The sequence below is a fragment of the Zeus faber genome, assembly GCF_960531495.2.
Source record: "Zeus faber genome assembly, chromosome: 16".
Classification (NCBI taxonomy): Eukaryota; Metazoa; Chordata; class Actinopteri; order Zeiformes; family Zeidae; genus Zeus; species Zeus faber.
In genome coordinates this window covers 4,682,631-4,707,122 of record NC_137202.1, presented here as the reverse complement: position 1 = coordinate 4,707,122, position 24,492 = coordinate 4,682,631, and the positions used below count along the sequence as shown (strand labels likewise).

At 41.1% G+C, this 24,492-nt stretch overlaps 1 protein-coding gene across 1 annotated transcript in view; it reads left to right on the top strand.

Moving 5' to 3' along the window:
• The window catches only part of pcsk2 (proprotein convertase subtilisin/kexin type 2), a gene marked incomplete at both ends in the record, with an annotated part of 54,437 nt that overhangs the window by 21,606 nt on the left and 8,339 nt on the right, over positions 1 to 24,492 (top strand). The window contains 3 exons of the mRNA XM_080017205.1: positions 7,854 to 8,029; positions 14,219 to 14,434; positions 21,511 to 21,611. Of these exons, the coding sequence (XP_079873331.1) occupies positions 7,854 to 8,029; positions 14,219 to 14,434; positions 21,511 to 21,611 (493 nt within the window). The remainder of the gene's footprint in view (positions 1 to 7,853; positions 8,030 to 14,218; positions 14,435 to 21,510; positions 21,612 to 24,492) is intronic.

Below are 24,492 nucleotides of genomic sequence, written 5' to 3'. Positions count from 1 at the left end.
GAGAGCATCTCTGATTGTAGATGGTGGATTACTAAGTCGATCAACAGTGAAGAAGAGCACTTTACTATTGTTGATATTTTCATTAATGATTTTAGAGAAGAAAGACTACCTGGCCTGTTTAATTTATTTGTTGTACTGATTGAGTCTATCCTTGAAGTTTTGTCTTCTCCACTTTTGTTCTGCCTGACAACACTCTCTCACAGGTTTCAATGGTATTATTGTAAATTATACGTTATTTTGTTGTTTTGTAACCCCTCTGTTGTACAGGAAAAGCAGGCACATCAAAAAAATATGCAGCAGTGATCTGAAATAGGAACATCCATGACAGGGTACAGTGATATTAAATCCTTTTAATATGACCGAGTCCAGAGTATGCCCTTTATTGTGGGTGGGTCCAGAAACGTGCTGAGTGAGGTCAAATGCCTCTAATAGGTTAATGTAGTGCATCTGGGTCTGTTTGATTGTCAACATGAATATTAAAATCACCTGAGATAATAACACAATCATTCGGTGGAGACCTTGGACAGTAGGTCAGAGAATTTGTCAAGAAAGCCACATTTCGTTTTTTGTGGACGATAGACAGTGATGATTAAAATCGGGGCACTGCAGTGTATAGATATAGCAAGGTGTTCAAAAGACGTGAGTACTCCAAGGGGGATTACCTTGCATGTAAAGATCCAGATAAGACAGCAGCTATTCCACCGCCTCTCTTATCAATTCTTGTGGTTTGGATGAATGAGGAGGTGTTGTCTAACTGAGTGCGACCGTACCATTTACTGTATATCCAGCCTGGTCTCAGTCAGTAGAGTGAAATCCAGGTTATGGGTACCTTTAAGCTCATTCACTAAAAATGACTTATTCGTTAGCAACCTGATGTTTAATAAAGACATTTTTATTTTTCTAGGTGCATGGCTTTGTGGGGGACTGATAGTCAAAGTCCGAACTAGTAATAAATTGTTTTGATTCCTGTATGTCACAGAGAAGTTTCGTGATTTGGGTCTATGGTTAATTACTACAGGAATTTGTAAAGCAGAGTGACAGTCATTAATGTCAGTAGAATAGATCGGACTCATCAAACATCAGTCATATTCAATTTTGAATTGAATTTCAGTACACATCAGATTAATTTTATTATAATGTAATGATTTCAATACATAAAGCATTTAGAATAAATTCATGTAATTTACTTTTGCAAAGCTAACACCAAAAAATTGCATTCAAGGTAAGAAGGTGAGAGTGAGAAATAAAAATGGACTTGGAATGCCCCTTGTATTTGAAGTTCATGTTGGAAAGATTGAATTGTGCTTTTTCTTAACCTGGGTTGGAAAACGGCAACATTATCATTACAGTACGCACCAGGTATGCTCCAGTTCTCCATTTCATATAGATTTTTTTTACCATGGAATTTGAGAATGGAATAGAAATAACAAATTATCCATCAACTGCTTGAAATCTTTGCTCCAATGCTGTCCTAGAGTGTGTTTGTCTAAGAGTCTGATAGTTTATTGTAGTGGGTATACTGTGATGTTTCCCTCCCAGCCTCGTACACCGCTGTCCCGGGGCGACACCCCATAAGCACCGCCACACTCACTAACGCATACCATACATGCATCCACACAAAATTCAGAGCATTTTGAAAGACTGGGTATGTGTTATCAACAATTTATTATAAGTAGCACACAACTTTATTAGCCAATGACATTTACAGTTGGGGAGATTACACGCTTTGGACTGATTTTCTACTGTTTTAGTGTTAATCACCGTCCCTTGTGATTTCACATGGCTTCAAAGAGGAAATGAGAAGAATTAAAACAGTATGTTCACTTATCTTCCAAACCAACTTGTCCAATTGAGGCTATGTATCCGAATAAATGCAGGGGAAAGCATCCAAGTCCACTGCAAGACAAAAAAAGCTTTGGAGACAGAACTTGTTGATAAACAAAGGCAGAAAAGGCACTTATCAACATCATTAAATTATGCATACTGGGTTCACTGTGTTTTAGCCCACAAACCCTGGAAAAAGTATGGAACACTTACAGACAGCCAAGCCCCTATTCCACTTAGTCCAGTTGCTTCTGTTTGCTGGGAGTGTCCTTGGGTTGCGGTAAAGGGGGAAGTACACTTCAAAAGAAGTAGAAGATTTGGACCAAAAAGACGTCCTCAGAATAGGATAAGAACAAATTGACACTGTGATATGGGTTCTTGCAGTGTTCTTGGTACAAGCCCCCAAGGCAAACTGTCTTTTGTCTATTTGGCACTCTGAGAGCTCCCCTGGTCGCGTCTGGTCCAAATGCCTTTGAGTCATGGCAGGGGATGAGCTTCAGCCTCTCTTTCCACGTCACTCAGTCTTCGACAAGCTTGTTTTTTCTGGAGCCGCAACATTCGGAGCATGTTTTATAGATACCGTATCTCCTCAAATATAAACCGGTAAAAAAGGCGGAATCGGAATCAGTGTGTGGCACGTATTCCGGTTGTCCTGTGTTTGTTTTTATTGTAGATCTATTTGTTTTCATTAGTTTCTACTTGTGTGAAACAAATATTTTAAACCAAGGGACCTTGGATCAGGACAGTGGACTGCGTAATGGAGAGAGAGCGATCGCTGGTCCACTGTGTGTCCTGTGCCTCAGAACAAAAAATATAATGCAAGAGTATTTTAGATGTATTTATTTTTGAGGAGCACAGCACCCAGAGGGCAGTTGAGGTACATTAATGCTCTCACCATTTCCTCACTATTTGAGGAAATACGGCTACTGTCAATAAATATCATTGAGTTTGATTTCACAAACCACAGCCACATCCTCTCACTGTCGAGTTTGTGCTTCATCACCGCAGAGTTCTTAATGAGTTCTTATTGAGTTCTTATTGAGTTCTTATTGAGTATTCTGCTGAACGTGTGCTGGGACATGTTCTTCGGTGGTTCTTAAGTCTTTTGTTTATCATGTCTTTTTAATTGTGTCTCCTGCTTAAGAAGGGGAGGCGTGGGATTGCTACAGAGTAGCAGCATAGTGTCTGCAGGGGTGAGGTAAGAAGGGAAGGGGTGGGGTCGCTACAGAGCAGTAGCATAATGTTTGTGGGAGTTGGGGTGGGGGTGGGGGGGGGTAAGAAGGGGTGGGTGGGGTAACTACGGTTCTACAAAGCTTTACAAATGTATGTTTGTACTGGGGCATCTGAGGTGTGCTTTTCTTGCTTGCGTGGCAGAGCGATGGCTTCTTAACCATCTTGTTGTGACAGACGTCCTTGGCTCGAAAAGACTTACAGGGGGCCCATTGATGCTGATCATGATCAAATTATTTAAATTGGACAGCAACATTGTAGATCTCTTGTCCATGTCTACTTTGTTCATCAGACTGAAACCTGTTCCAGACTTGGCCGCACTGTAAGGGATGGTCGGCATGCATCGTATGAGCGGTTTTAGACTTTCAAGCTCACTGAGTGGGTGCTCAAGGAAATCTCTTATATGATTAACTGCTTGGTCTTCACAAAGATTGAACTACATGCAGTCATTTCACTTGTGACTCACCATGTTGTATGCCAGGTGTTAGTGGCCAGTTGCTTGTGTCCAGAATGCCGAGATCACAAAGTATTTAATCTTCAAATGAGAGGCGCTTCTCCATGTTGTTTATCAGACTTTGTAGGAACTGCTTTGCATTGATTGGTGTGGGCTTTGCATTTCACTCCAGGGAAAAAGGATCCAAAATGTCCCGAAGCCTGCGCTTTCCATGCCTCCTCTGACTCTCCTGGAAAGTCTTGGAATGAACACAAGCCGTTGGATGCTACGCTTTAGAAGCTGTTCTGCTCTGAAAAGTGTGATTGAATTGGCCTGGTGTTGCTGAGACAGTTTTGCAAGTTCAGATAGTGCACCATACATGAGGTCACACAGAAATTCCTTGCTTTGCATAAGATGTGCCAGGCCTCTGTAAGTTTGCCTCTCGTTGCCGTTTCTTGTTTGGTCTCATTTTCAAAGTGTCTGTTGAGTGCTTCACATGACCTCCAACCTTTACAGCATGGAAGCTGCTGGCCACCCATCTTGTATTTAAAACTCTGCCAATTTTCAGGACTTGTGAACCCACTTCTTGTGCTGCTTCCAGAAGTTTGGTGAATTTTGAATTTTTATTGGCCTGACTGTAGAGCATGTGGATCTTCTCCGTGAGTGGTTTGAAGTGGTTGATGGACTGAACCTCATCCAAAGAATCAGATACAGCCAGTTCCAAACGATAAGGTACCTTGCAGTCAGCCAAATTGCAACAACAGAGTTCTTGCCTAACATGACACTTGTTCTATCAGAAACAAATGAGACCCAGTTCTTTTGAAGCCACTCTTCACTGAAGCCTGCAGTCTCTAAGCAGTTCAATAGAGCGTCCGCAATACCCTCTGTCCTTTGGCTTTCCAGCTGAACCAGCTCCAGAAGCACAAATTCAGGAGTAGCTCCACCTAGAGGCTTGACACTCCTTAGATATGGAGAGACATGTGAAGAAAAAAACAAGTCCTTTTTATCCAAGTCACAAGTAAGTCTCAAGTCATTTGGGACAAGTTTCAAGCAAGTCCCAAGTAATTTTTCCCTGGGCAAGTCATACCCTTCGTGAAGGCAAGTCACATCCCAAGTCAAGTAATTTTCTTCCCCCAAGATGCTGCAGTCTTACCGGCAGTAGTTGTCTTTTTAACGGGAAAGACAAGATATAAGGACCTGTTTAATAAGGATATTATTGGCGAATCTATCTAGCCTGTTCAAAATGACAATTCATTGAATTTGTATCATAATTATTGATATTAAGTGAAATAAATGTAGTCAAACAAAAAACAAACAACTTTATAAAAGCTTATATATTTCTTAATTTCTTCTCAGTCAAAAAAAATATTCCCTCCCCATAACTTTTAAACGGTGAAATACTGACAGCCAGACTAAACAGCGAACGTTGTCACATTGTGCCCCTGTCGGTCTGTTTGCCGAATACCTCAAAAAGTTATGAACAGATTTGCACAAATTGATTTGATTGAATGAAAATGATTGAATGAAATGTTGAATCCCACGGTGAGGACTGTTGGCACAGTCGCGGCTGCCATAATAATATGATCTGATCATACTGTGTGTGTGTAACCAGTCGGGAGGGTGATGAGTGCTTCCCGTTTAAAAAAACGTCAGGGAGCGAGGATCTGGACTGACAGGGTAATCATCAATGTCAAGTGTGCGCTCGCATACTGGGTAACATTACACTGACACTTGTAATGTGAACATTGACAACGTTGAACATTTTAATATTTAATATTTAATATTAGGGCTGTGTGTTATATGACCATATATATCGTAAGACGATATTGTATTGTTTGTATTGTATCGATTTTGAAGAGTCCTAGCCCACCCGTTACCCATATTTTGACGGATATTTTGGCAATGATTGCTGAATTTTTAAATCAATTTGAAAAACGTATATTTTATCAAGGTTTCTATATTTGAGAACATTTCACTTATAACCAAACAAATAAATAAAAATAAACGCAAAGAACTTTTTGATGGATGAACATTTTTATAAGATATTAAATAAAAACACTTTTCCAAAGTTCCGATGAACGCATCACGTCCGTAACGATTTAGTTTAATGGGTTTCCCATGAATGCAGCATGGCACACTGCTTGGTGAGCCGTGTCCAAGTCGAAACGTGAGTGTGAACAAACATGGATGGATTATTATGCTTGTTCGGACTTCTGCGCTTATTTTGGTGAGTAACTTAAAAGTAATGTAAAACAGACAAGTACAGGATAATTAATCAATGTTTTTTTGTTTATTGTAAAAAAATATTTTAAAAAGTTTATTTAAAAATCGGGGCACATCGGCTGCATAACTGTTGATTCCGATGTAGCTATAAAAGTCAAGAAATCACAGATTCCGGTCGGGATTGAATACTTTCTATCACTATGTCGCAAATTAACGGCAGAACTGCTTTACGGCAATAAGTGACATCATTTGTAGTCACCGTGCTTTACGTTATCTGCACGTGGGCCCGAATGTAAACAAACATGGAGGAGTGTGGCACTTAGCTGACCAATCACAGCGCACAGAGGATAGAAGATAGAATAAACACCCTCCCGTTTCCGTCCCGCCCCACTTTCTAAACACCAACTTGTGTTTCATAAGGAAATCTAAAATTGCAGAGTGGCACCATTCATGGATTACTACAACATCTCTCCATCTGCCGCGACAACATCAGGTGAGGCGGACTGAGACCAACTGAAGTACCTTTTTGTTTGCAGACCGCATTTGAGTTCAAGGTTTCAGCGAATAAAAATGAACACAAACAAGTTGTTCGAGTCATCATGTCTCACGTCAGGAGTCTTTAACTTCCAAGTCAAGGTCGAGTCTCAAGTCATTTATTTTCTGTCAAGTCAAGTTGCAAATCATCAAAACAGTGACTGGAGTCCACATCTCTGGATATTGACATGTTTCTTTTCTGTGAGGATGCCAGTTGATTTCATGGTGCTGCAAATGACACAACCTGGAAACAAAAACATGACTAATTAACATCATCATACAAGTTGTCCTTTTTTTGTATCTATATGAGCAGCAGCACCTAGTGCTGAACAAAGCCAAAATATACTCAAATGTATTTAATGAACTGTTTACAATCGTCACACTATGGCTAACCAATGGGTGAAAAGCAGACGAAAGAAGGAAAGAAGTTATCCACTCTTTCAATAGCTCTTATTATCTGACAACTATTGATGTCCAACATACCATATAGTATACCAAATATAAATATATATACCATATACAATTGAATCGTGTAAAAAGTCTGAAATTACTTCACCTTTAAGATGACCATGAATGAACTATACTCTTATTTGCATATGAATTATGAATTTAAATTGTTTATACCGCAGCTTTGCATGTTGGCTGATATTTACCTAACTTTCGGTCCCTCCACTCTAACCAACGACGCCTGCTTTTAAATTCCCTAGCCTGACTCTCAGTCCACAAGGCTGGCCAGGAGTTCTCATCTAAAAGGAACAAGGAGATATGCAGTGGGATCCTGAAATGTGTTTCAATCACACTAGATATGGCCGTATATATAATTCAATACGCATACCAAAAATCCCCTGATGTTATAGTAATATCTGCTTACTTGTATGCAACTTTCACTTACCAGGTGTAACATCAGCATCAGGCTCCTTTTCTGTAGTTTCTGAAGAGTCATCTGCAGTGTCATCCGAAGTGGCAGTAGCTTCAGGGTTACGAAAACAAACAAGTGTGTAGTTTGCTTTCATTTCATATCTCCTTTGGTAGGATATGCTACAATCCTATCCAGTTGAATAGTGATTCTACATTAACGTTAGCTCATTTTAAACTTACAAGGCTACAGAGCTGTTGTCGAGCCGGGGAAATTACGTCAAGCAACTGTGTTCATTGGGACGCGATGTCAGGTCTTGATCACGGCCAAACTCAAAGCCCCTCCTATATGGGAAGCCACCATGCTAACACAGACAAAGTGTGCACAGGGTAAAATTCATGAATAGAGGTGGATGAAGGAGATGCCTTCCCCTGCAAAACGTATTGTATTGCAGTTATACTGTACCCTGTATTTGCAAACAAAATCACTGAAGTTAAAGTTCTGTTACAAACTATATTGTTACGTATCCTATAAATTTCAAGTGGATATACGGAAATCCTGGAGCTTTCTTAGTGGGTATGCGGCGTATACCTGTGTATAATGTAGACTACATCACTGTGTATAACCATATATCCCAAACGTAGCAATACAATTTTTTTTTATACATTTCTAAATAACACAGTTTCTACTTTAGAGTATTAGCCAATGGGAAAATAAAAACATAACCTTTAACTCCACTCCACTGTCTCTCAGGTATCAGGATGCTGGACCAGCCCTTCATGACGGACATCATAGAGGCATCATCCATCAGTCACATGCCGCAGGTTATTGACATCTACAGCGCCAGCTGGGGACCCACTGATGATGGAAAGACTGTGGACGGGCCCCGAGAGCTCACGCTACAGGCCATGGCTGATGGAGTCAACAAGGTAATGCAGCCTCAATTGAATATGTTTGGAAGTTAAAAGGGGTTTTGATGATCTCAATTAGTATACGTGTGATGGGCGAAGATAGAGATTCAGGTGTACAAGGGATGCTCAGGTTCTAGAGATACATTTTAATGACAATGTTAACTTGTGAAAATGTATCTTTGAAGATTTATTTCAGCAAATTATGGCTTGATGATTTTGTCGTACTTTATCACTTCTGAGAGAAACTGAGAAATTTTCTTTTCACCTTGGCCACTTACAGGAAAATCAAAGCTCAAAATTATGTTCATAGAGCTAATACACACAGATAAATGAACATACTTACAAACTTAAAGGTGTTCAGTGTGGTTGAGGTCAGTGCTCTGTGTAGGCCAGTGGTGCCCACTCTTTTTTGGCTTGCGACCTACTTTTAAAATGACCAGGTCAAAATGATCTACCTTCATTAAAAAATACTAAATATATTTATTTATATCTATATACTGAGAATACTTCATATATACAATATATGTTGGTGTACCTTGCATCCCTGCATGAACCCTTACGGCAAAATAGCATTAAATACATTTATGGTCACTACCTTACCCTGATGACTTGTACTGAATGTAGCTGGCCAGGGTTGCATAGTCCGGACAGAAGCTGCTGATAGCCAGCCTCATGCAGGCTTCCAAATGATCATCCGTCATGGTGGAACGCTATTTTAACTCAATAATCTTCATGTGGGAAAAGGCTGACTCACATAAATAAGTAGAGCCGAATAATGCAGTTGAGGAGGTAGCACATTTCCTCATGTTTGGGTAATTTAGCTCTGTGAGTAAGTTCCAAAACGGTCCATGAGCCCTGGACTTGAGCTGAATGTCAGCCTGTAGTGTCAACATCTCATCCTCCACTGCAGACCAGTTCAGGTGAAACAGTGTTGCAATTTTTGATGCGAGTGAATCAACCTCAATATCTTCCCTAAATGGGAAGCACATAAATGTAGCGATTGGCTCGAGTAAAGCCCCTTGAAACCGTTTGTCCATGTCTGACAGACAGTTTTCAATCTGCTCTGTGTAGCGCGCACTGTCGGGGCGCTCCTCGCACCCCTCCCCTCCCCGCCTTCCCTTGGGTCTCCAGCTTTGATGCAAGGTTTTGAAAGTTCCCCAAATCATGGCGCTGCAGCTTTGAGGACAGAAGTTGCACTACTGAACTGAACTGATCATATTGACCACGGTTTTGTCTTTTCCTTGCAATTTTTTTTTTTGAATGGCGTGCGATCTACCCGCACTACCTTCGCGATCTACCGGTCGATCGCGATCAACGTATTGGGCACCCCTGGTGTAGGCCATTCATATTCTCTCACTCTGATCTTGACAAACAGTTTCTGTATTGACCTTGCTTAGTGCAAGGGGGTATGCTAATACAGGAAAGAGCCTTTGGCGAACTGTTCCCACAAAGTTGGAAGTACAGAACCATCTAGAATGGCAAGATTTCAATTCCGTTGAACTAAACTATTTTTATTTATCTACCAAACTTTACAGATTTACACTTTACACTTTTCACATTCACCCACCACCACCAGACTGCCAGATGGTGAAGCGTGATCCATAACTCCATACAACACATTTCCATCGCTCCATTGTAAAATGGCAGAGAGCTTTACACCGCTCCACCTGACAATTGGCTTCTTGGCCAAGGAAATCAATTTCATGAAGCTCCCAATACACGTTATTTTTACTGATGCAGTTAGGAACTTGTTAGTGAGTGTTGCAGCTCAGGACAGATATTGTCTACGCTCTTTGCCCTTCAGCACTCTCCTCTGGTTCTCATTGTGTGACACACAACTGAGCTGTTGTTGCTCCTACAGTAGATATTTCCACTTCATGATGGTAGCAGCTACAGTTGACCAGAAAAACTGTCCATGATAGAAATAGGACAAACTGCCTTTTTGGCAAGGTGTCATCCTATGATGTTACCACATCAAAAGTTACTGAGCTCTTCATTGAAACCCACTTTTGCCCATTGTAGTGTCAATCTGGTATGGCCGAGCAAGTTCCTCAAGTGCTCTGCTTATGTTCATATTATAAACGTATGCTCCATGTACCAGTTCCGAAGCACAAGGACTTGGCTCTATGACATGCGTTAGTGGAAAATCCTCTGGAGTTCTGAAATAGTCTGTCCTTCTCAGGAGCGAGCGCCTTACCCAAGTTTGGCATTTTATACACTCCCTGCCACCCTGTGTGGGTGACTAACAACAGAATCAACTGTAATAATCACATTGTGCAGAAGCAGTGGTATGAGGCGTAGCAATGGAAACGCATCTAGGAGAGTGTTCAGCTGTGTGCATCAGGGCGTCATTCCCCGAGAAGGCTCATCCTAGGGTCTGAGAGAGTGTATGCTCTTCTTGGTGGCGAACAAATCCATGTAACCAAATCCATCCATCCATCTCCTTTGTCAGACACTCCCCTTAACATGAGATCCATTCTTCTGTTCTCTGCTCCTGGGGTGTAAACTCTCAGTTTATGTGGTTTAGAATGCACCCATAACCAAAGGACAAAAGCACCCAGAACTAAAGGCCTAAAGTAGAAGCAAAGGTACCCGGAACCAGAAGCCTGTGCAAATTTCTTGCACAGGGTCGTGAATATGTCCAGTCTGTCAATATAAACTGTGGCCATCCATTTCTTATCCCAGCTGCTAAGTAGCAAAGCAAAGAGTTAGAGAAGGAGCAACACCACTAACAACTCCAACAGGTCAATGATGAACTTAGTCTCTGACTAAGTTCACATGACTCTCATCACCTGTCTGTACCCTCTCTAGTCTTCAATGTACACATCTGTGGACACAGGTGAATGACGTTATGCTGTGCACAACAATTTGTTTGTTGTTTCAAAAAGACAATTTTTTTTGGCCCTGAGGGACAGAGGGATGACCCAGTGTCTCTTGTGATCTACTCTCAGTCCCTGGAACTATCTGTATCGTCAACTCATGTGCAGCAAACCCAACATAAATTACTGGGTGTAGAAGGCATCAGTCCCAGGAGGAGCATGGCAGACAACATCTCCTGCTAGTAGGGAGCGATGAATGCATTTAGGGTCCAGGAGTGAGGCCAGACACAATCCTTCTGGTTTCCTGAATTCACAACCTTTCTGTAATTTTAAGGAAATTGAGTAACATATGCCTACTGTCCACAACCTGTGTCATATCTGGCAGTTTATGCCCCCCCATTTCCTTCCATTGCTAGCTGTGGGCTAGTTTAGTTCAGATCAATGTCCTTGGGCAACCAAAATGGCAAAAAAGGCAATGGCAGTTAAGGCATGGACCTTGAAGCAGCACTGGTAAATATTACATCACTCCATGGCCACTTAAAAGTTGAGGAAGAACTGCCATAACTTATTGTGTAACAATCTTTTTTTGTGACAAATCTTCTAGTGCTGAAAGAAATTGGAGCTGAGGTGAAGGCAGCTTCAGCGGCCTTATGCTGATTTGCTGATGCATGCATTTAAAGGCCATTTTATGAAATGTCTATTTGGTAGGTTAATGGCAAACACCGGTTTCAGAACCAAACTGTATCGTACTTGCCTGCGTTACGGTCTATTGTTTTTGATGACATCATTCCAAGTAAGACATTTGAGACCCAGTAAAATAGACTCAAACCTTTGATCATTTAAATACAACTAATCAGGCAACCACTCTGCACTCAGCCTCTTAGACTCTAATGATCACTTACATTGGCTGCACATGATGCATGCCGTACAAGCACATAAAATTAAGAAACAGTTGTTTTTCTTCAAGCCCAAGTGGAGAATTAGACAATTAGAGCTTTTCCATTAGGGCACAAAGCACGAATGTTTTGTTGAATCTTTGCCCACTCTTCGGTAGCCCCTTCCCGACCAATCCTGCTTCTCGATCACTTCAGTCTAAACAAGTTACTTAGTTTGCATCTTGAGTGTGACAGCTTGATTTTGTAAATTACTGTGGATAATGGACACAAATCACCCAGCACGCTCTGGGAGCATTTTAAATAAATGAGAATGCGTCACTTAGTGTGCAAGAGAAAGAGGGCCGCAAGCGCATGGCTGATCTCACCACTTCACAACCCTCCCCCATTTGAAATTTAAATTTCGAGACATAAATAGCCAAGGGGCGCTGCTCTGCCTACACTTTGTCAATTGTTATACGGTTAAAATGGGAGGACTGGAAGTTTTGTGAAGAACAGGTGCGATGTTAGGTATCCAGCAGAGCCTCAAGCAGGGTTGCCAGACTTGTATAATGTTAGTTTTACAGATGTGCTGGTAGGCGTGTAATGGCAGATTGTGGCACGAAATCGAGATATCAACTAAATGTACTATTTCCTTACAAAGGGCAGAATCGCCATTAAAACTTTGCTTCTTTGGCGATGATGTTGGCAACATAGATAAAGAAACCAAAATCATAGGTTGACACTGAAGTTCATTCTGGACCGGCGTGAACTTTTATCAAGACAAGCATCTCCTTTTTAAAGCTGATTCAATACATAAGTGATTTTATTTATTAAAGCTATATAACAAATACTAATAGAATAAACTTAGGAATAAAGAATGAATCTTCTCCAGTCATAATTTGTTTCCATTCAAACTTTGTTAAAAATATGATTGTATCGACCTGTGAACCCTGTACCATGTATTGTACCAAACCGTGTGCTGAGTGTAATTTTACTCCTCTAGTGACTGACAGTTTTTACAACCTTAAAAGCTTGATTATTAAGATTAAACACTCACCCTCTCTCCAGTGAGCTGCCTTGAACTTGATAAATTCATTTAGTAACAGTCTGAGCTAAATTTTTTGATTAGCAGACATTTAGGCCCATCTATGGTTTTGTCTTTGTGATGAACCACAGCCTTCATGCATGAAAGGGACCAATTGTGTTGAGCTATCAGTTTTTTGAAAAAATGAATCGTCAAAATTTCCACTATTTCCAAAGCCCCTTTTCGACAGTCAGGCAAACGGTTCTCAGTGTTATTGGTAACAGTTACTGTTGAAGTTCCACTATGCACGTTTTGGCATGGAACAGTTGTGTACCGTTCCCATTCCTACATCCAACGGTGCCATTGCAACAAGACTCACTTCGTATGAGACAAGCTTGACAGCATTTACCTGTTTTCCACCCATTTTCACGTGTCGTGATGTGAATATTGAAAAAATATTTTTTTTCCAATGGTAGAACATGTTTATTGATATGTCAACGACACAATAATAATAATAATAATAATAATAATTATAATATTAATACGATTAAATATCGCTGCAGACAGCAATGCACAGTGACCAGGTTAGTCGTGTTAGATACGAATTACAGTTTGACATTTATACCGATTATAGTTTTCGGGGGTTTTGTGATACGCAGCATGACTTTTGAGAGACGAAGCTTGGACTTATATAACTTTGGAAGATGATGTCACAAAGCGACCCGCTCCTCAAACTAATCAAGTCGCGCCAACATTCTTCAACTTCTGGTAAATTTGCAATAGTTTTTCACAAATGTCTGCTCCAAATCTACATCAATATTGATCGAACTCGAACAACAAGACGTCTGAAATGTCCGGTTCCAACAAGACCCCAACCATGTCTGTTGCTCATAATTATAATAATAAAACCAGAGAAGGATGAGAGACGGCTACAAAGCTGTATTGCCACTTAACTTTCAAGAAGGTTTAAAGAAATTAGATAGGTGTGAGCTTGTGGAGCTAGTTCTGTCAAGACAACTTGACGGCACCACATGCTTCCACGCCCTTATTTGGCCGTCTGCTTTGCTGCCTGCACTCCCTCTACCTCCCCTGCATCCACCTGTTGGGCTCTGCTCTTCGATCCAATAGTGGGATTCAAGCTAATCCCTCCTTTATATTACTGTTGGATTGACTGTTGGACGATGGGAATAATTATAAATGCTAAACACCAAAGATTAATTTAAAACTGTTACCGTATTTGATTAGCTTGTGAAAACATATTCTCACAAACCAACCGTGAATACTTTATAAAGGGCTTTTTATGACCTTTAACCACCATCACCACCATAAGCAGCAGTTTTTGACTCTTGCCATCGCCTCATTTTTCAATATGTTAATATATCCTTGATAAGCATTTTCCAATCATTAATACACACATTTTTGTAAATATTAAATTATTATCTATAGCTGGGATTTTGACATTATGCATGTGTAACATTTTCCGTTTCAGGGTCGTGGGGGGAAAGGCAGCATTTACGTCTGGGCGTCCGGAGACGGCGGTAGCTATGACGACTGTAATTGTGACGGTTATGCCTCTAGCATGTGGACTATCTCCATCAACTCGGCCATCAACGACGGACGTACCGCCCTGTATGATGAGAGCTGCTCCTCCACCCTGGCATCCACCTTCAGCAACGGACGGAAGAGGAACCCGGAGGCCGGCGTGGTGGGTAGATCTTTCTCTGTTTGTTTTTCTGTATGTGTGATAATATATGTTCAAATATCTTTCAACCATTCCAGGTTATTTATTTATACATATATATATATATTTTTTTTTTCTTCCTAAATTTGAATGTATATATCTTTATTTATAATATTAATTATTATTATTTCTTTGTGTATATTAATTCACATATATATTTTCATTATTTATAATTAAAATATAACTATACGTAATAGTATTTATTACTATATATTTATATTCATGGTTTACATATATATACAATTATGAATACATAAATTATATATATATATATACATATATTAATAATTTACATATATTCATAATTATTGATAATATTGTATATATTATAATTTATATATAATAATATATACAGTATATACAGTATGTATATACTGTATATTCAAATCTATTGAAATCTTTGATGATAGCTTACCTAATGGTTTTGACTTACTAAACCTTCTAAATCTAAATGTAACCTGAATCGTTCTGCATTGTTGCCGTTCAAGTCAAATACATAAAATAAATAGAGAGAGCACAACACATGATAAGAGATAAGATGTCCTACATGATACAAATTAGGCACATAACATAACAACAGTGCAGACCTTATGCACACTCAAGAGGCCAAGGAGGAAAAGCCATGGATCTGCAGATGGGATTTACATGTTGTATTCACGCAGCTGAATACATAATTTTATTCAGTCTTTCACAATAACAAATCTCTCCTCACACTGAGTACGGGGTGCGTCCAAGGGCATTTGCTAGATGAACCATTATAAAACCGTCACGCTGTTGCGCTATAAATGCAAATCATGGGAAATCTTGGAGCAGTCCTCAGGATGGTCTAAGATCTGGTTCTGCTGTGATTTGTTACCTGGAATTGGAACCATGGCTTCCAGGCTTTCCTTTAGATGAAGCGTTGCAATCTTTTGTGTTCATCGTGACTGCTGTGGCATAGTTTGCTGTAAATATGTTGTTCAGGTGAGAAAATAGAAAAATAACAATGACAGTACTCTAAAATGAGCTATTTTAGAGCTATTTTGCTAAAATATGGTAAAACTTGAACACATTGTTACACAGCTGTTGACATCTCACTCCTGTGTATTTGAAACATAGCACATACAGTATGTAGCTTCAATAAAAGACAATGACTGGTGGGTATTTTAGTACTTACCTTGGGAAATGTGCCATAAAAAAATTATGCCCTGGAAAATGAATAAGGCAAATATTACAATAAATAATATTTTATTCTTTCATTGTGCAAATTAACCACAATTTAGCTGTGGGGGTTCGCAGATGTGCGCAGATCAGTGCCATTCAGTCTGCTGTTCCCTCATTGACTGCCAAACTCTGTTTTGGAGGAAATGCTCCCTAACCCCCACACCTGTCAATCTCCGCTCAATCCCCTTGAACTACGCTGCTAAATTCCCAATTTGGTTCAATTTTACTTTGCTCAAGCATGGACAAACTCCTTACAAGACCCCTCAGCTATGAAAACTTGGAAGTCTCATGGAGGAGGAGCATCATGTTTGGCTATGTTGCTGTAGTTCCCATGGCTTCCTATGGGGGGGGGGGGTCACTATTTATCGTGTCCAATTTTACTCATTGTGACTTTGAAGAGGGGTGTGTTATTGTTCTTCCTTATAAAGTGGAGAAAGCTGATAATTGGCTAGGGGCTCCCCCAAGGGCTGACCATGCAAATTATTATCTGTTATATATAAATATTATGAGATGATAAAACAAGAATATTACAATACAATAATGTCATAAATCCTCACTGATCTCCCAGTATTTAAATGTGACCCACCGCAGGTTTTAGGTACATTTGCTAACCTTTGACTTTTTTATTTTTTCACACAATTTGAAAGTGGAGAATCAGAGCTTCAAAACAATGTGTCACTTTTGTGAATCAAGTATATATGTTTTGAAGCTATGGCTTGTTAATGATGAGGGTGCGGCAAACTGTGCTTGTGTGATAATCACCCTCAAAGTTTTCCCCACACTTGGCTTCATTCAGCCAGCTCCCAGAATCCAAATGGGTTGGAGGACCAACAAAGGCACATGGCTACTTGCCACGAGGGCCACTTTTGACACCCTGCTGAATGGGGCAATCCCTGCATTGTTCTTGTGTTTATAGAGAAAGTTGAACAACGTCATCAGCACACAAAATCTTTTTTTTAAAGCTTTTATATAACAGTAAGAATATACATGTTTTATAAAAGTGGAATTTTTTAGAAGTTTAAAAGTGCGGACAACACAACAGAACACTGGTATTTGCACCTCTATAGAGTGAATGTGTGAATGTAATGTACAGGTTATCAATGAAGTAAGTATGTACAGTCTGTCAATAATATTAGTCTCTGTATATCAACCTCGGTGTGTCATTAAATATATAAATGTGTGTATACCAAATATCTTTAAAGTTCTTGGAGTTAGGCCATCCCTAAGCCATCTTTTTACGCGAGTAAAGTCAGCTTTTCTTCTTGTGGGTTACGCCCCATACACAATAATGTATCCGGGTGTGTGTAAAAAAAAGTACGATTTACAGGTTGAACTTGTTCAAAACGGTTTCACATTGTGACTTCACATCACATGGAAAAAGGAGGGATGATCTTCACCTAGATGGTCGCTTTAAAGCAAATGATCGATCGGCGTTCGCGCTGTTCAGCGTCTCGGTAAGTGGACTGTGTTTCCCTCTGTAATCTCACAGGAATATTTAACTTGATGGTTTAACATTTATCTACTATTTATAAATCAAACTCGGTTTTGAAAATATGTTGAGCGATTAAATAAAGATAAAAAGTACATGAATCTGGAAAAATCTCATTTTCCTCCAGAAAGCTTTTTTAACAAATTTGGCAGCTCTTGGAGGTTTTAGAAATGCAAGACAATTTTGGGAATCGGTGTGGTGGGACACGTATTTGTTTTAATTTATAATTTATATCTGGTCATTTCCTCATGGCATGTCATGAACCTCCATGTCCATGTCATTTCAGATCCGCCCACTCCCTTTTGCTTTGCTGTCACTCCCTTCCCTTCACCTGGTTTCCCCCGCCTGCAGTTCATTTCGTTGTTAGTCCTTCAATTAAAATACCAGTCTACTTCCCTTTGATCTCTGTCAGATTGTCTCTTGCATTTAACTGAGCTTTATCGCACTCCTACCTGTTTCCTGTACCTTCCATCCGAACCTCTGATTCCCTGGTCTCTGATTCTCTTCCCGTTTCCATGGACCCTGGTTCCTTGCCGGTTCCATGCCGAAAGGTTTGTCTTTCCTGACTGATCTCCTGGATTTGAACCCTGCCTGTTTTTAGTTTTTTTTAATAAACCTTGTGGACTTTGACTTCTTACCTGATTGTTTTGGTGTCATGCTTATGGATTCACATCCATTCGAGTCAGTGAGCGTTACAATACAATCTGGCCAGAAATGAACACAGACTCTCAGGCGAGAGATGGCGCACAGGATTGTGCTCTAAACCAACATGTGCAACAACTACCTGCCATTGCGGTGGCTCTCGAGGAATCCTCTTCATGCCAACAGGAATGTTTTGTATCCAGCGGCTCACTCTGGTCAGTCAAACAACGGCTGCTGCATAATCTAACAGTTCTCCTGCTTGTGCTGTTTCCAGTCAGGAACCTCACCTCACCTCTCCACTCCCCACTTCTCCAGAGCACCAGGCCAGTCCTTCCTCACATTCTACTTGTTAACTTTTGAGCTGCAACCACTCGTGTATCCCAACTAGAGGTCACGAGTGGCTTTCATGGTCACCCAACTTACAAGACAGGTTTGGAACTTGGGCACTGCCGAGTGAGAGAAGCAGTCGGACCTCTGCTCTTCGGTAGCCACGCTACGCCGGGCTGTGAGGCTGCCCATGGACTTTTGAACCTGGTCCAGAGGGGCCAGCCAGTTATTGACTATTCCATTGAATTTCGGACCCTCGCAGCAGAGAGCGATTAAAATTCCTCATTGCTGGCCGACGCCTTTTACCGCAGGCATTCTGATGTCGTCAAGGACAAGCTGGTGGCTCGGGACCTGTCGGCAGATTGGAACACTCTCATTGCTACGGCCATCTGCATCAACGGACGTCTCCTGGAGCGGAGGCATGAGAGGGGGCTGACCTACCTCGAGCATCCCTAGTGACTGACTTGGTGGAGCCCATGCAGCCTGGCAGAACCAGGCTGTCGTCAGCTGAAGGACAACGCCACCGGTGGGACAACTAGTGTCTGCACTGTGGCCATTACATGTCCAACTGTCTCGTTAGAGAGGCTCATTTGTCAACCAGAAGGCGCTCTTGAGCCATGCAATCGACTCAAAGATCCTCTCGTCTCCTGCTCCTTACTCAGCTGGGATTGGCCAAGCCGTCTCACATAGTGTCGGTTGTCATTGAATCTGGAGCTGATGCAAATTATTTGGACTCCCTCCTGGCAGAGCAACTGGGCATTTCCCGGGAGTCTCTGTCAAAACCCATCGACGCCAGAGCTCTCGATGGTCACCTTCTCTGCTACGTCACTCATTGTATTGTTCCTGTACATCTTGGCATATCAGGTAACAATTATGAAACTCTTACATTCCACCTGATCTGATTCCAGTCTCCTCAACTACCAGTGATCTTGGATTTCCCTTGGCTCCTGACACATAATCCACAGATTGACAGGGGAACAGGTTCCATTCTACAATGGAGTTAATATTGCAACACAATATGCATCAGATCTGCTCTGTCTCATGTCCCCAGTTCTCCTCCTGCAGAATTCCCTGTCCTCTCTGGGGTACCACCTGAGTACTTGCCACTGAAGAAGGTGTTCAACAAAGCTCAGGCCACCTCACTTCCACCTTATCGGCCCTATAACTGCAGTATTAAGCTTTTTTCTGATTCCATGCCCCCGAGGGGTGGACTATACTCCCGGTCTATCCCCAAGATGAAGGCCATGGAGGCCTACGTCCAGGAATCATTGGCGGCGGGTATTATTCGACCCTCTTCATCTCAAGCCGGAGTGGGCTTCTTCTTTGTGGGGCAGAAGAACAAGTCACTGTGACCCTGCATCGACTCTACCTTTGGTCTGAACAATATAACAGCGAAGAACAGGTACCCCCATCCACTCATATCTTCTGATTTCAGATTCCATGGTTGCCCAGGGGGCATCTCCAGCTGGAGCTGGATCTCCAGAACGCTTATCGTCTAGTCCGCGTCAAGGAGGGAGACGAATACAAAACGGCCCCCAGGGGAAATGAGTACCTGGTCTCACCAATGCTCCTGCAGTCTTCCAGGCCATGTTGAATGATGTTCTCAGAGACTTAATAAAAGTATTGGTTTTGTCTACCTGGATGATATCCTTATCTTCTCCAGATCTGAGCAGAAGCATGTCCGCCATGTCAACTGTGCTCTCCAGAGGCTTCTGGAGAACAAGCTGTTCATGAAGGCCGAGAAGTGTGAATTCCTTGTGCCCAAGATCTCCGAATGGGTGGACAGGGTCCTCCCCGGGGTCTAGAACCTGCGGACCAAGGGCGGAGGTTGGCCCTAGACCCCTTGCAGGAGATCCGTGCAAAGTTTTGGGAAGATTGCACCAGGGGAAATCTGCGGTCCGGGTTCTTCTTGGGCTTTGTGATTGCTGAAGGGAGCGTGCAGATAGACCCAACTAAGGTTGAGGCGGTCGTTGACTGACCAGTACTGGCCTCCAGGAAGAAGTTGCAGCAGTTCTTAGGGTTCGCCAACTTCTACAGAAGGTTCTTCCAGAACGAAAGTCAGGTGGCAGCACCACTCACTGCATTGACCTCCCCAAGTTCTCTCTCCTCTGGTCACCTGTGGAGGCCCTTTGGTGAGTTAAAGAGTCATTTCACCTCCTCACCCATTCTCAACCTGCCTTATCCCTCCCATCAGTTTGTTGTGGAGGTGGATACCTCAGATTTGGGAATAGGGGCTGTACTCTCCCAGAAAGCTGCTGTCGACCAAAAACTTCACACCTGTTCACAAGCCCCAGCTTGTCTCCTCCAGCCTCTGCCCATTCCCCATCATCCGTGGTCCCACGTCTCTCTGGACTTGTTCACTGGGCTCCCTGCTTCGGAAGGTAACACTACTATCCTCACTGTGGTAGAAAGGTTCTCCAAACCTGCTCAATTCATTCCCCTGCCCAAATTGCTCACGCTTTGTAGAGCCGTAGCCAAGATCATCAACCCAGCAGCTGTTCGCCTGTGTCTTCCCCGGTCTCTCCGCATCCATCCCACCTTCCACATCTCTCAACTCAAGCCGCTTAAGGAGACCCCTGCCTTTTTTATTGATTTATTTATTTATTTTTATAAACCTTGTAGACTTTGACTTCTTACCTGATCGTTTTGGTGTCGTGCTTATTGATTCACATCTGTTTTGAGTCAGTGAGCGTAACAAATATTATATGTTAATTAAAGAATACTAACTACCTTGACTGAACTGGAGAATCCCTGCAACTTACAATAGCCCTTCTAATATTCCGTGTGAGAAATATATGACCTCCACAGTCTTTTCGGTGCCACCCGAACATTGATCTTCATGCCCCCTGCATTTTAATCGAATGTGATGCTGTGGTCCGCCGTCATTATTCATTCTCCAAACCTTGGATGGTGGCAAAGACCTTTTTTCATTTGTAAAATATACCATGCTTGAGTGTAATTAGAAAAATGTCCCGGTGCACAAAGGCAGCGTTGTTTGTGCTGTGATTATGCCAATCACCCTTGGCTGTTGACAGATCCAGGGATTATCCCAAGGGGTAGCGCTGTCTAATTGCATTTCATCTCTGATTATTTCTCATTAACTCACATATAAACATAAGATGTTTACTTAATGGAAGAAAGAAAACATAGAAAAAATGAACGGTATACCAACTTTTAATTTCTATTCTCCCTGGCTTCAGTGTGGCTGAATCGCACATATCGCAACATTCAATAATGATATCGACAACATGCTATTGGAATTATAGGAAGTTTGGTACCGCAGATTGAATTACTTCCCTAACTGGTCTTCAGCCTCCCTCTCTTTCCTCCCAGCCATCAGTAGCTCAGTAGCCCGATGTGTTTCTGTGCTTGTGCTCAGGCCACCACGGACCTCTATGGGAACTGCACCCTCCGCCACTCTGGCACGTCGGCAGCGGCTCCGGAGGCAGCCGGCGTCTTCGCACTGGCCCTGGAGGCCAAGTACGTACCTCACACTACCACTTACACACCTCACGCACATCAGTGAGGGCACTGATGGGGTTTGGATTGTTTTCATATTCATATTTATAATCTCAACTCTTCTTCTCCCCACTTTCCCGAGTTGAAGCGAGTCCACATTATGTGATTGATTTAGATGGAACGAGTCGCTTAGACACAGTGACACGCTTTTGGCAGTTTCTGTTTATTGCAGAAGCTCGCTGTCACCTCTCAGCGGCACACTTTTTGCAATAAAATAATCCCAAACCACATCACTATTCTGTTAAACACTGAATCCGCCAGAAACGTGTATAACTGTGCTTATTATGAAAACCTACTAGTAGTCAGTGATGCAAGACTTGTGAACAATTTGTTCCTAGCAAACAAATCTTTTAAATGACTCAGGAGCAAGAAATTAGGTCCAAGGCCCTTAATTAAATCATCATTCATTTACACTTTCCCTTCCTCCAAAACAAATACATTTGACAGAATGCATAACACCCAACTGAATCAAACGGAAAAAAGAGTTGGACAATTAAACGACTCTTTTTACAGAGTCACTCGTCACAAAATTAATCCCAAAAAAGAGTCAAACCTTTCATCACTACAAATCGTTCTCACTTTGTGTGTTAATCTTGTTCTGTTGAACACAGAGCTGATATTCTCACTGTAATTAATGAATTAGATAAATTAGTACAGCCTTGTTATTTTCACCTTGAAACACAAAAGATTATTTCCATCGTTTTATTTCTAAGTGGAATTTGAAACATTTTCATGCATGCTTGGCAAGCTCTCTCAGCACAGTAGTGTACCACAGCACAGTGGTTGAAAACAGCCTCACTACTATCAAAGAGCAAGGTCTTTTTTAGTGCCTCCTACAGCACTTCCACCTCTTTCTCTTTGGTTTATAGCTTTGTCTTTCTTATCAATGAACTCCATATTTGAACTTCTCCAAGGCTCACTTAATTTCCATACTCTGCACAATGCCCGCTGTTTTACAGCTGCCATCAAGTTTGGTGAGATTTCCCCCACATGAAAAATCACACTTCCATGCCCGCCCGTTACCAGCTCTTGAGAAAACAAATCACATTTGGAGCTGCGTGCGCTCTTTACAGCTCATTACATGGTGGAAACGGCAGGCTTCAGAGCCGGGCTCGCTGATCACATTCGTGTTATTAATTATCACACGGCCCACGTGCGTGAAAACCACAAGTGTGGGATTATGAAAGACGACGGAGTCCACAAACATCTCAACTCGTTGGGCTGTTTGTCACTCCATTAGCGAGGAGGGAGAAGGGCTTTTATGCCTTTCTCTAAATGATCGCCACTGATATTCCTACTGCAACCATTATGATCACTTTGTGCTTTTTGATTGATGATACATATTGTTCCTATCGGTGGTGGACACGTGCTTTGTTACTGTACTTATGTACATTTCTCAAGCATTTATAGATACTGGATCTGTGTAAGTGTTATTCTGGGTTTCTCAAGTGTTACCTTTTTTTTTTTTTTCTCACACACCTCCTTACAGTAATTTCTACATCCTACCATCACTACACGGTCTCTTTCGTAGCTTTAAATAATTTCAAATAATTAAGAAAGTAAAGGGAATTTGGGTCTTGAAGACGACATTGACTTAACATTCTGGTCTATGTAGTGTATATTCAGTTTCAGAGACACTATCGACTTTTATTTCACTACATTTCAAAAATATATATCTATATTTGTATCTATGCTATATCTCAATATCTATATTTACAATACGTCTATTTTTTGTCTACTTCTTTACATACTAACATAGCTGGGTTTGTTGTTTTTATTCTTCCTTTGTAACTTTGCTTTGGTACACTTTTCAAGAATGGATATAGTATGTACGAGTATATTCAGTGTTGAAGACATTCAACTTTTACTCCACTACATAAAAAAAAACCCCAAAAAAAACCCCAAAAATAAACATCTGTATATATATATATATATATATATATATATATATATATATATATATATATATATATATATATATATATATTATCTTTTTATATTCTACTGATACAGTTTCTTTGTTGTTTTTTAGCTGGATTTATATTTGTAAATGACTATGACACCACCTATACTATTTAATTTTGTAAAATGTACAATAAAATAGTCATTAATTATTGTCAATTATTACCCAGTATCTGTATGAGCTCTCATCTGCAGAAAAAGGTACAGTACCTATTTTATGGAGTATGGAGTTATATCAGGGCACTGAATGTCTTATCTTTAATACTACAAATCCATTTTAGAGCAACTGAATTACATATACAGTCTACTTTTACTGAAGTAGAAATTTCAATGTGGTACTTCCACTCTTACTAGAGTCATTTTGCATCAGGGTATTTATACCTATTCTTAAATAAAACATTTTCTGAATACTCCTCCCCCCACTGGTTCATAATGATTTGGAGTATAAAGAAAAAGTACGCCGGTACACCATCGGAAAAACCGTCAGCATCCAGCATGTGACCCATTTAAAACCATCGTAAATCACCCCTTTCATAGCCCATTCAGCAGCTTTTTCACAGATGCTCCATTTCTCACATTAAAGGCAGGAAGGACTCTGCTGCCGCCGTTAACCATCCCCTGCTCGGGTGGTTAGGTAAAGAAACATTGTTTGCTTTGCACACACAATAATGATGTTGGTGGATGCTTGCTCTGCCTGACAGTAAATAGCCCCCAAATACTGTGTTTTTTTAACAGACAATCACACTTGAACTGTGCTTTGGCAGGAGTCAGTGAGTCACCCACAGAACAAAGCTGTCACTACACACAGCCCTGATAAGAGTGGGGTGGCACTACAAAAGAACAACTTTCATGTTCAGGCATTTCAGAGCGTGTAATCACA